Raw genomic sequence first — 12117 nt, 5'->3', positions numbered from 1 at the left:
AAAGGCAAATAAGGCATGTGTGTATCATGGCATCATCTCAGAACCCTACTTGTATTTATAAAAAAAAACATGCCGATCAGCATAATGTATATATCAACTTATAACTCAACAACAGTAAATAAGTTATCGCACCTCCTTTGAATATTTTAAAACACACAAAAAAAACTCTGATGTAAACCAAAATTTACTAGTACTAATTACTAGAAGATGGGGGGAATTGGCTGGACATTCTGCTTGATGTAGCCGGAGAGTCTTGGCTAGAACCCTCTCCTCTAGTTCCGGCAGGTGGTCTTTGGAACAAGCCAGTTTGCTGATTCGAAAACGGTTGAGTAAACGGAGAATTCAACATTGTAACTGAAGATTGCGAAGTAGAGAAGGAACCGCCAAATGATTGTGTAGGTACTGTTGAGACATTCAACATTTGATGTAACAAGTTTGGCTGTTGATGGTGCATTTGGACATCTCCCGTACTCTGAAGTAACTGAGAGTATTCGAAATAGTCCTTGAGAGTGTCGTTAGAAGCTTCAAATTGTTGACTGAAAAATCGTGGCGGCTGCGGCTGCGAATGAGTGGTTGGAGAACTTGAATTGGCCATGATCTGGGGTGGTGGTGGAGGAGGTTGAACCATCCTCACATCCTCGGGGAAATTAAGTTTAGCTCTGCTGCCTCGGAACTTAAGGGCAGCTTCATCGTAGGCTCTAGCTGCAGCTTCGGCCGTTTCAAATGTGCCTAACCATACTCTAGCTGCTTTGTGTGGATCTCTTATCTCTGCTGCCCATTTTCCCCATGGCCTTTGTCTTACTCCTCTATATTTTCTTCTTTCGTATGATTCTGGCTGCGGAGACTGGTCTATCCCCGAGGGAGGTGGAGGAGGGAGAGTGGTGGCAGCTGAAGTCGCTGGTGCAATGCTACCTGCTTCTTCTTTTACTGTGACAAAGATAGTATATATCAATCACCACATGCAATATATATGAGATGCTTTAGGCCATTTATATGTCAAAAATGCAATATCTGCTCTCATTTGTCACAGAAAAAGTTACTACAGTAGCTGGTAATTCATACAAATTTATATATAGTTTAATGAAGACAGGAAACATCAAACATATATATGATCTCCTATATCTAGCAGGTATAATTTCGTGATTAAGCAATCACATGAAATCATTATCAACCTAATCAACAACTTATAGTTGTTGCGATGTGAAATTAAATACACATGTTCTCTCTTTGATTAAGAGTTCTGGACTTCTAATCAAAAGGAAACTATGTCTTTAGACCAAATAATTACATCAAAGAGTTGTCCATGTTATCAAGCAGTTGAACGTGCAAAAGAAATGAAAGTTGGAGACAGTTGAAGGGGGCTGCAAAAATCACACGATCTATACAAAAATTAATGATCTGAAGGATGGCAATTTAGTTATGAAAGAAAAACAAACCAGATAAAAGAGAAGACGAGTCTTCAATAATCCCTCTTTGAAGCTTTTGTATACTACTGGTAGTTTCTTCTTCACATCTTGTCCTCTTTTGACCAGCAGCAGCCCACGTAGCCATGCTTAAACTTGAAGAGTTATAAGTTGGTAAAGATGATCTCAAACTATAATCACTTCCACCTCCAAACCACAGCATACCACTTTCAGGCCTGTTACAATATTGTAATTCATCACCTGACTTTTGACCTATGTGTTAACTCACCTGTTGTCACCATGATGGTGGGTCTCTCCGCCGCCAAGAACTGTTGTAGTGGTAGATTCATTCCTTGGCTGTCATCATGTGTGCTCTCTTTAGCCGGAGATTCTTTATAGTCACCGGAATCTTTTGTCTCCGCCACCTTTATAAATCATGCACATACACCCTCCTACTCAAATTTGCTAGAGAAAAAGGGAATTACAAAAAAGAGAATTTCAAGGAACCAAGGGGACTGGTTTTAATAAAACAGTATGTATGTGATAAACATGTAGCACCTTTTAATGATGCAGAGGGGGATAGGAGATAGATAGAAAATCTTGAATCATAAAGACAGGGGTGGGTGCGGGGAGAGGGGAAAGAAAAGAATACTTTGGATTTGGATTGTGGGTATATATGTTATGTAGGTGTTAACATTAAAGGAAAGGGGAGATTGATGCCAAAAAGGCTTCAACAAACCGATTTTGTAAGTATGTTCACATTGGTTTGACTGTGGATGACAGTGCATGTGTGTTATCATAACACTAACACATCCCTTGGTCTAAGTTTTATCTACTACCTAAAGTGAGTCGGTGTGTGTGTTTGTGGGTGAGAGATTATTGACAAACAAGTGATCATCTTAGAATTGAGTTTCTTTATATCTCCTTTTTTATATACTACACATGAAAGGAAGTGAAAATAAAATTGGACAGGTAATGTGAGATAGTGGCAGGATACCTATATTTTACAACAAATTGTAGCTCACATTTTCTTCTTTAAAAATTCTGAGTTTATTTGTGCAGTAAATTATTTGTTATTTACGACAAAGAATTGATACAGTTATTGAGCTCTTTTTTCTTTTTTTGAAAGTGATAGGGATAAATAAATTATGATTGTATAGTTAAATACTGCATTAATTGTACAAGTTGTGGGCTGCTAGGCCCAATAAAAAGATATATGAAACTCAGACCAGAAAGGTTAAGCCTGATGGACCAGATCAGGCCTGATGGAATAAAAAAGGCCCAAAAGCCCTAATTATTAATTAATTTCGTAATTAATTAATAAGGGAAAAATCAGCTATTGAGAAGAGTCCCGATAAGGATATAAATCCTTATAGATTAGCCTCAAGGGGACCTAAAAGGATAAGGAATCAGCTTCCTACTTCCTAGGACTCCTAAGTCTATCCTAATTCAGCTATCCTAATTCAGAGGCTTGTCCACCAAGTCTCTTATAACAAGTCCAATTCAAGGACTCCCACATCTATATAAGGGGCCTCACCCCACAAATCAGAACTACGTTTTTTGGCTTGATTCTCTAATTCACAGAGATACGTAGGCATCTCGTAAAGGCAGAATAAAGCTACGAAGTACGAGAGCAGCCATTAAAGGCCTTGAGCTCCCGAATCTTAGTATTAAATACAGCAAGTAATAACCTTAGCTTTTTACCCATAACATTTGGCGCCGCCTGTGGGAAAAACGGAACAACAACCATGGCGAGAACACGGAGAACAACCAGCACTCTGGAGGAGGGAACACCATCAGGGACAACCCAGGTGATTTCATCAACCGTGGAGGTTCCTCCCCATTCAACTTATGCATCTACTCAGGGGGAAGCCCAGACAGGGGCAACTCATCCTCAGCCACAAGGGACAACTCCCCCGACTATTCAAGGTACGAATCCTCAAGTTCAACAAATACATATACCTGTGAATTCTCGACCCGTCGGGTATGAATATTCAACTATTGTTACTACTAACCCCCCTTATGGGATGCCCCCCTATATGCTGGGCGAAGCGAAGCACGAGGGCGGTCGCCCCCCTATATACGAGGTTTGGATCCTATCCCTGAGGATCGGGAATTTTCTGGTCCATACACTGAAAGAGACTCCGAATCTTCGGATGATGAAGTGGCCCCGAGAAGGAGGCGTCCTGGAAAAGAGCCAATGGTCGATGGAAGGCAACGCCCCCAAAGCACCCCAGGGACGAATCCCCAAGAAGTGCAGGAAAAGATCAGGGCTCATGAGGCTGAAATCCAAAGGCTGAGGCGTGATTTGGAGGCTCACCAAGCCACCAGACCCCACATACCTCCTAGGGGGAGAAATCCTCCTCCTATCATAGACCTGGATGGTCCGGTAAGAAGAAGGGCTGCTGTCCCAAGAACTGATCCGAGCAATCTCCTTCCCCTTGGAGATCCTGATGATCCAACTCCACCCTTCACAGAAGAGATAATGAATGCCCATGTCTCAAGGAAATTCAAGATGCCCACTATCAAAGCCTATGATGGCACGGGAGACCCCGCTAATCATGTTAGGACATTCTCTAATGCACTGCTGCTGCAACCCGTGAATGATGCTATAAAATGTCGGGCCTTCCCTCAAACCCTGTCGGGTATGGCTCAAAGATGGTACAGTCGCCTACCCCCAAATTCTATTGGATCATTCAGAGAACTAAGTCAGGCTTTTATTAAGCAATTCATCAGTGGAAGAGTCCATGAGAAAAGTTCAGCATCTCTTATGAGTCTTGTGCAAGGAGCTAAGGAATCCTTAAGAGATTACCTGAATTGTTTTACAAAGGAGGCTTTAAAAGTCCCAGATCTTGATGATAAGGTAGCCATGATAGCATTGCAACAAGGAACTAGGGATGAGTTTTTTAAGATGTCTTTGGCCAAACGACCCCCTGAGAGCATGTTGCAGCTCCAAGAGAGGGCAGGGAAGTATATCAAGGTTGAAGAAAGTATGAGGAAGACCGTAGTAAGTAATGAGCCCACTGGAGGCAAGAAACGAAAAACTGATTTGGAGTATATCGCTAAGGACAAATATCCTAGAACCGAACAAAACCCTGATTCAACCCCCAAGAAGGGAGGACCTGGGCAAAAGTTCACTGAATACGCTAAGCTGAATGCTCCCAGAAGTCAGATTTTGATGGAGATTGAGAAAGACAGAGATATTCGCTGGCTTAAGCCCTTGAAGGCTGATCCCGCCAAGCTAGATAGGGGCAAGTATTGCAGGTTTCCCAAAGATGTTGGCCATGACACCGATGAGTGTAGGCAATTGAAAGATGAAATTGAGTTTTTGATTCGAAAAGGAAGACTGAATAAGTATACTGGAGATGGAGGGGACAGAAATAATAATGGAAGGAAGAACTTTGAAGATCGTAGGAGGGACCAAGATGATCAGGGGCGGAATCCCCAACCTAGAGGACCAGTTATAAACACCATTTATGGAGGGCCGAGACCTCAAGGGCCTGTGATAAACACGATCTTTGGAGGTCCAACTGCTGCTGGATTGTCCAAAAATTCCAGAAAGGCATATACTAGAGAGGTTATGCATATTGTTGGAGAAGCCCCGAAGAGGGCCAGGACAGAAGTAACATTGGCTTTTGATGATTCCGACCTAGAGGGTGTGAAGTTTCCCCATGACGACCCGCTGGTCATAACACCAATAATAGGAAATAGCCCGGTTAAGAGGGTCCTTGTGGATAATGGTGCTTCTGTGGATATCTTGCTCCACGACACCTTTCTAAGGATGGGGTATAACGACTCCCAGTTAACACCAACCGACATGCCGATATATGGATTTGCTGGAGTAGAATGTCTTGTGGAAGGGATAATCAAGTTGCCAACCACCATAGGTACGGAGCCAAGGCAAGCAACGCAGATGCTGGATTTCGTAGTGGTAAAGGCTAGTTCAACTTATAATGCTATCATGGGGAGAACAGGGATACATGCCTTCAAGGCAGTCCCCTCTTCCTACCATTCAGTCATGAAGTTTCCCACCCGAAACGGGATTGGAGAAGAGAGAGGAGATCAAAAAATGGCTAGAAGCTGTTATGTGGCCTCTTTGAGGGCAGATGGAGTCGGGGGGCAGGTTCTTCCTATTGAAGATATGGATGTTCGAGAAAATGATGAGAATAGAGGAAGGCCAGCAGAAGAATTGGTTTCGGTTCCTTTAGATCCCAAGAATCCTGAGAGGATGACTTTCATTGGAGCCACATTAGAGGAGCCCCTTAGAGGGAAGTTAGTGAAATTTTTGCAAGAAAATAGTGATGTGTTTGCATGGTCAGCAGCTGATATGTCAGGCATAGACCCGGAGTTAATTACTCACAAGCTAAACGTGGATCCAAGTCGGAAGACAGTGAAACAAAAGAAAAGAAATTTTGCCCCGGAAAGACAAGAGGCTATAAAGCAGGAAGTGGAAAAGCTCTTAGAGGCTGGTTTCATTGAGGAGATTCAATTTCCGGAGTGGTTAGCAAACCCTGTAATGGTGAAGAAGGCTAATGGAAAGTGGAGGATGTGTATAGACTTCACCGATCTGAATGATGCATGCCCCAAAGACTGTTTTCCGCTGCCTAGAATTGATACTTTGATTGATGCCACCGCTGGACATGAGATGCTGAGTTTCATGGATGGGTTTAGCGGATACAACCAGATCAAAATGCATAAGGATGACATTCCAAAGGTATCATTTATCACTGACTTTGGTGTTTATTGTTATCTTGTTATGGCGTTTGGTCTCAAGAATGCAGGAGCCACCTATCAAAGGTTGGTGAATAGAATTTTTAAGGATCTTATTGGTAAGACTATGGAAGTCTATGTTGATGACATGTTAGTCAAGAGTCTAGTAAAGACTGATCATATAGCCCATTTAAGGGAAGCTTTTGAGGTCCTGAGGTACCACAAGATGATGTTGAATCCGACGAAGTGTGCTTTCGGAGTAGGATCTGGAAAATTCTTGGGATTGATGGTCTCAAAGAGGGGAATTGAGGCTAACCCCGATAAAATAAAGGCAATCCTGGACATGGAACCCCCAAAAACTGTCAAGGATGTTCAGAAACTCACAGGAAGGGTTGCTGCGCTAGGACGATTCATCTCCAAGTCAGGAGACAAGTGCTTGTCATTCTTCAAGTCATTAAAGAACATTAAAGACTTTGTATGGAGTGAGGAAAATCAGAAGGCATTTGAAGAGTTAAAGAAGTATATGGGCCAGGCCCCGTTGTTGGCCAAGCCAGTTCTGAGTGAAATTTTATTCTTGTACTTGGCTGTTTCAGAAAGCGCCTTGAGCGCGGTGTTGGTTAAGGAGGAACTGAAAGTTCAGAAACCCGTATACTATGTCAGCAAAATTTTGCATGGTGCTGAGTTGAATTATTCAGCCATTGAGAAATTCGCTTTAGCCTTGGTAATGGCTTCAAGAAAGCTGCGTCCTTATTTTCAAGCTCACCAAATTGAAGTGCTAACAAATCAGCCACTGAGAAATATCATTCACAGTCCCAAGGCAAGTGGGAGACTGATTAAGTGGGCAATAGAGTTGGGAGAGTTCGATCTCAAGTATAAGCCACGTACGGCCATAAAAGCCCAGGCACTAGCTGACTTCGTGGTGGAATGTACCATACCCAACCAAGAAGTCGGGGGGCAGGAAGATACCATACCTCAAGACAAGGGAGTCGACAATGGGGACGAGGAGAAAGAATATTGGGTTCTCTATTTTGATGGAGCATCAAAAACAAATTCCAGTGGAGCAGGGTTGGTTTTGCAAAGCCCTGATGGATTCTTAATTGAGTATGCCATGAAGCTAGACTTCCCAACCACAAACAATGAGGCAGAGTATGAAGCCCTGATTGCTGGCCTTGGTCTAGCTGGGACACTTAGAGTCAAAAACTTAAAGGTCCGTGGAGACTCGAAGTTGATCATATCCCAGGTAAAGGGAGAATTTGAAGCAAGGGATGATACGATGGCTAAGTATGTTCGCCTAGTAAGGGCTGTGATGACCCAATTTAATGAATGCCATGTTGAACACATTCCAAGGGAAGAAAATGCTAAAGCAGATGCGCTATCAAAGTTTGCTTCATCTGAGATTGAAGAAAGTTCAGGAAGTGTGTACTTCCGTGTTTTGAAGACACGAAGCATAGATGTTAAGCTTGTGGCTCCCGTAGGCTTGGGGACGTCATGGATTGATCCCATCAAGGCTCACATTCAGACCGGTTGGTTGCCAAGCGATGCAATTGAGGCACGGAAGTTAACTGTTCGAGCACTAAGGTACTCTTTGATAGATGGGATTCTATATAAAAGATCTTTCGTGGTTCCTTACTTGAGGTGTCTCAGGCCCGATGAGGCACGCTTAGCTCTTGAGGAAGTGCATGGAGGTATTTGTGGGCAACACTTGGGGGGCAGGACCTTGGCTCATAAGATAACTCGTTTAGGCTTCTATTGGCCAGAAATGATGGCTGATGCCAAAGAATATGTAAAGAAGTGTGATCGTTGTCAGAAGCATGCACCAGTCGCCAGACAACCCCCCGAGATGCTGACCTCTATCAACTCACCTATTCCCTTTGCTATGTGGGGGATGGATATTCTAGGGCCTTTTCCTATGGCCACAGCACAAAGGAAGTTTCTGATTGTAGCCATTGATTATTTCACCAAGTGGATCGAAGCCAAACCTTTGGCCAAAATCACAACTAAGCAGGTTGCACAATTCATGTGGGAAAACATTATGTGCCGATATGGAATTCCCCGTATCCTCGTCACTGACAATGGAACACAATTCAACAACGAGGAATTCAAGAAGTATTGCGAAGAAAATGAAATTGAGTTACGGTTCACCTCTGTGGCTCACCCGCAAGCCAATGGGCAAGCGGAGGTAGCAAATCGGATAATCCTGGATGGACTAAAGAAGAGGATCGAGAAGTCAAGAAATAATTGGGTAGATGAGATACTTCCAATATTATGGGCCTACAGGACTACTTGTAGAGTCACGACAGATGCAACTCCTTTCATGTTGGCATATGGGGCGGAAGCAGTAGTTCCCGTGGAGATATCACATTCCTCTCCAAGGATTCAGGCCTTCGATGAGAAAGAAAATGAGGAAGGGCAGAGATTAGCCCTGGATTTAATTGATGAAGTGCGAGATAAAGCACATGCAAAGATAGTAGAATATCAGAAAAAGGCTTCATTCTATTACAACCTAAGGGTTAAAGAGAGATTTTTTAAACAAGGAGATCTAGTCTTGAGAAAAATAGAGGCTTCTGGTGTTGGACAGAAAGGAAAGCTTGCCCCAAATTGGGAAGGGCCGTACAGAGTCAAGAGCGTTCAGGGTAGAGGAACCTACAAGCTGGAAACTATGGAAGGTTTTGAAGTCCCGAGGACCTGGCACGCACAAAACCTGAAGGTTTACTACGTGTAAGATGGTCGAAGTACGATTCTCACTTGTCATTATGACAAGTAGGTTTAAAAGCACCTTGAAGCTTTGTTTGCATAGTATTTTTCTTTTTTAGCTATTATAGATCAGGGTCGAACCCATATTATGTAAGGTTTTGGAAAACCAGACTTGAAATTGAAGAGTTCGAAATTATTTCAACCTATGGATGTTTGAGTTGTGATAATACTTGTGTGACCCATTAAGCCAAGTTTGAATATTAAAGTATCAGAAAAATGAAGGAGAGAATGCAAATAAGGAAAGTAGCATAGCCCCGCAGGGTAATAAGTTTTAATACAAACAAAAGTCCAGACATAAATTAAGGATAAAATTACAAAATAGAAAAACTACTCCTCCATGCGGGAGCCTTCATTCTCTTTCTCCTTATCAGCGCCTTCAGCGTCCTTCGCAGGAGAAGCGGGAGGAGAAGCAGTGTTAGGATCCAAGATGCGATCATCTGGCTGAGGAGAGTCGAAGAGGGCGTCTATGCTGTCCTCTGACTCAGCCTGCTCAGGACTTATAAAGTCCTTAGGGTCGACTAAGCCCGGGTACTTCTCAGAAACAGCCTTCACGGCCGCATCCCATCCCTGAGTGAACTGTAGGGAGTAAAGACCCTCATCATGAATCTCCATGAGATTCTTAAACTTGTCAGAATCCATGTAGTCATCAATGAGCTTATCCTTATCGCTCCTAAGTTTCACCAGCTCGGAATGAGCCTTAGCCAGCTCCTCTTTCTTCGTGTCTAGCTTCTTCTCTAGGACCTTGGCTCTCTCCTCCCACTTCTTCATCTCCTTTTCAAAAACATCAGAGTTACCCTTCCAAGATCTAGCCTGATGTAGGGCCGCCTGGAAATAGGTATTACTCTGCAAAGAAATATGTATGAGTTGGCGCAAATTTATTGGGATACAAGAAAAGTTGAAATTCACAAAAGGAAGAGAAGAAAAAAGAAAATTACCGCAGCTTGGGCTTGAGAGCCCAGAAGCTCAATAGTCTCGACATCACTCCCCGTAATAATGTCAGTGAAATCATGGGGAGTGATGGAGTGGTACGACCAATCCTTGGCATGTTTGGTGGATCCAACCACCGTATCGCTCCTCCTGAAGCCCCAGTTAGGCCTGAAGGAATGTGCCTTAAGTGGAGGATCCACATCGTCCCCCAGCTCGACCACCGGGACGTGGGGCTTAAGGAAAGTAGGACCGTCAGGTTTGCTCCTGGGATCCCTGTTTAACTTGGCCCTCTTCTGGCGGCCAGATTCCCCCTCCTGGGCCTATTGACGTTATTAATAGCCTCACAAGCTGAAAGGAAAAGCAGAAGGAATATTAAAATCCAGAAAAAAGAAAAAGTACGGTTAAAGAGAAGGAAAAATAATTTCGCAGGTATAAGTTTACCCTTATCACTGGCCTGGGAGAGACCAACTTTCTTCAAGGAAAACTCCTCTAAAAGGGTCCAGGTGTCTGTTTTCCCATCGTCTGAAATTAAGGCTTGGTAGGCCACCTCCTCCTCATCAGTTAATCTGATGCTACCAGGACTACCATCTGATACTTTGCAAAATGGCCTACGGAAGAGTGTGGCCCAATCACCCCCAGCCCAGGTCAGCCTAACAAACTCATCCCTCCATTTAGGGTTGTTCTCAACTATAGAGTTACTATCAAAGATATGGGGAATTTTGGGCCGTTGGCGAATTAAAACCCAGCCCGGCTGACTCATGGAACTATTATAGAATTGGAAAACTTTCCTAAAGACTGCTACGGAAAGAGGAAAGCTATTCCTGAGACAAAGGACCATAAAACAGATAATGTTCCTCCAGGCGTTAGGAGGGAGTTGACAAGGGTTGATTCGTACATCGGCTAGTAAACGAGGAATAAATTCGTGAAATGGGAACCTAAGACCTGCGGTCAGGGCTCCTCGATAAATGAACAGGGTATCCCCCTCCCAATTACAAGTCCTATCCCCAGGGGCGGCTGGAGTGATCCTAAGGTGGGGTGGAAGTCTGTACAGGGTATTCATAGACTCTATCCTACCATCTAACTCATGAAAAGTGTTACCATGATTATACGAATCTAACTCAGACAGAGAAGGATATTCATCACCTCTCGAGTTAATCATATCAATGAGGGAAGTATATGGAGATTGAATTTGGATGTTTGTACCTCTCTTAGAGACATTCATCTTCTGCAAACGAGCTAGGTCACGGTCCGCCATTAATATGCTTCGGTTGAAGGCTTGAAACCCAGAAATACTTGAGAATGGAGGAGTTGCGGTGGCTTTGGTCGCCGGAAATCGCCTTCAAAAGGGAGAACTTTAGAGAAAAATGTGAGATGAAATGAGAAGTGGGAAGTGAAGTGAGGATTCTCACTCCACACTACACTTATATAGGCGAAAAGCTCGGAATACGAGGCGTTTTTAGGCCCATTTAGCCAGGCCCAACCTAAAGGCCCATCTACAAGAAGTATCAGGAACAATCTAGAAGCTCCTGTGGAATTTAAAAAGTCAAAAATCGACCAGAACCTTAATATGGTTCGATCAGAGTCCTGATCGATGCAAAAGAGAGTCCTGATCGATATCTTATTCGAACAGGAGGGGAGAAGTCCCCTAAGATCGATCAGAGTCCTGATCGACAGAGAAGAGAGTCCTGATCGATATCTTATTCGAACAGGAGGGAAGAAATCTCCTAAGATCGATCAGAGTCCTGATCGACAGAGAAGAGAGTCCTGATCGATATGCTATTCGAACAGGAGGGAAGAAATCCCCTAAGATCGATCAGAGTCCTGATCGACACAGAAGAGAGTCTTGATCGATATCTTATTCGAACAGGAGGGAAGAAATCCCCTAAGATCGACCAGAGTCCTGATCGACGGAGAACAGAGTCCTGATCGATATTCCATTCGATCAGAATGGTCGAGAGCCATTTAATTCGTTCAGAGTCCTGATCGAAATCGATCAGGAATCCTGATCGATTAAGCCCGTGTAGCAATCGACTAGGGTGTCACTTTGAAGGCCAATTCGGTCAGAATCCTGATCGAAATCGATCAGGAATCCTGTCGACCAGAGTGTAAGATCCTGAGCTAATTCGATCAGGATCCTGATCGATTTTGGCTGCATCCTGATCGATTTTGGCTGCATCCTGATCGATTTTGTCTGCATCCTGATCGATTTCGAATGCATTCTGATCGATTTTAAGCTAGAAAATTAAGGATAAGTCCCGGGAAATTAGGGAAAAATCCAGAAAATTAAGGTTAAGTCCCGGGAAATTAGGGAAAAATCCAGAAA

The 12117-nt window shown here is 43.5% G+C and overlaps 1 protein-coding gene across 1 annotated transcript; it reads right to left on the bottom strand.

Moving 5' to 3' along the window:
* Positions 1-9: 9 nt before the first annotated feature.
* Positions 10-2265, bottom strand: LOC141712935 (uncharacterized). The gene is made up of 2 exons (XM_074516066.1): positions 1437-2265; positions 10-927 (listed from the first exon to the last, which is right to left on the bottom strand). The coding sequence occupies exons 1-2, from the start codon at positions 1624-1626 to the stop codon at positions 194-196; spliced, it is 924 nt and encodes a 307-aa protein (XP_074372167.1). The 5' UTR covers positions 1627-2265; the 3' UTR covers positions 10-193.
* Positions 2266-12117: the final 9852 nt, after the last annotated feature.

This window comes from Apium graveolens, chromosome 3 (assembly GCF_009905375.1).
Source record: "Apium graveolens cultivar Ventura chromosome 3, ASM990537v1, whole genome shotgun sequence".
In the NCBI taxonomy this organism is placed as follows: domain Eukaryota; kingdom Viridiplantae; phylum Streptophyta; class Magnoliopsida; order Apiales; family Apiaceae; genus Apium; species Apium graveolens.
Note: the sequence above shows the minus strand (reverse complement) of the source record. Positions and strands in the feature narration are given on the sequence as shown.

Bases quoted from the DNA above. Each gene is read 5' to 3' on its own strand.
- LOC141712935 (XM_074516066.1), bottom strand. From the start codon at position 1,626: ATGCTGTGGTTTGGAGGTGGAAGTGATTATAGTTTGAGATCATCTTTA. The intron at 928-1,436 runs GTTTGTTTTTCT...TCTTTGTCACAG, and splicing joins CTCGTCTTCTCTTTTATCTG to TAAAAGAAGAAGCAGGTAGC.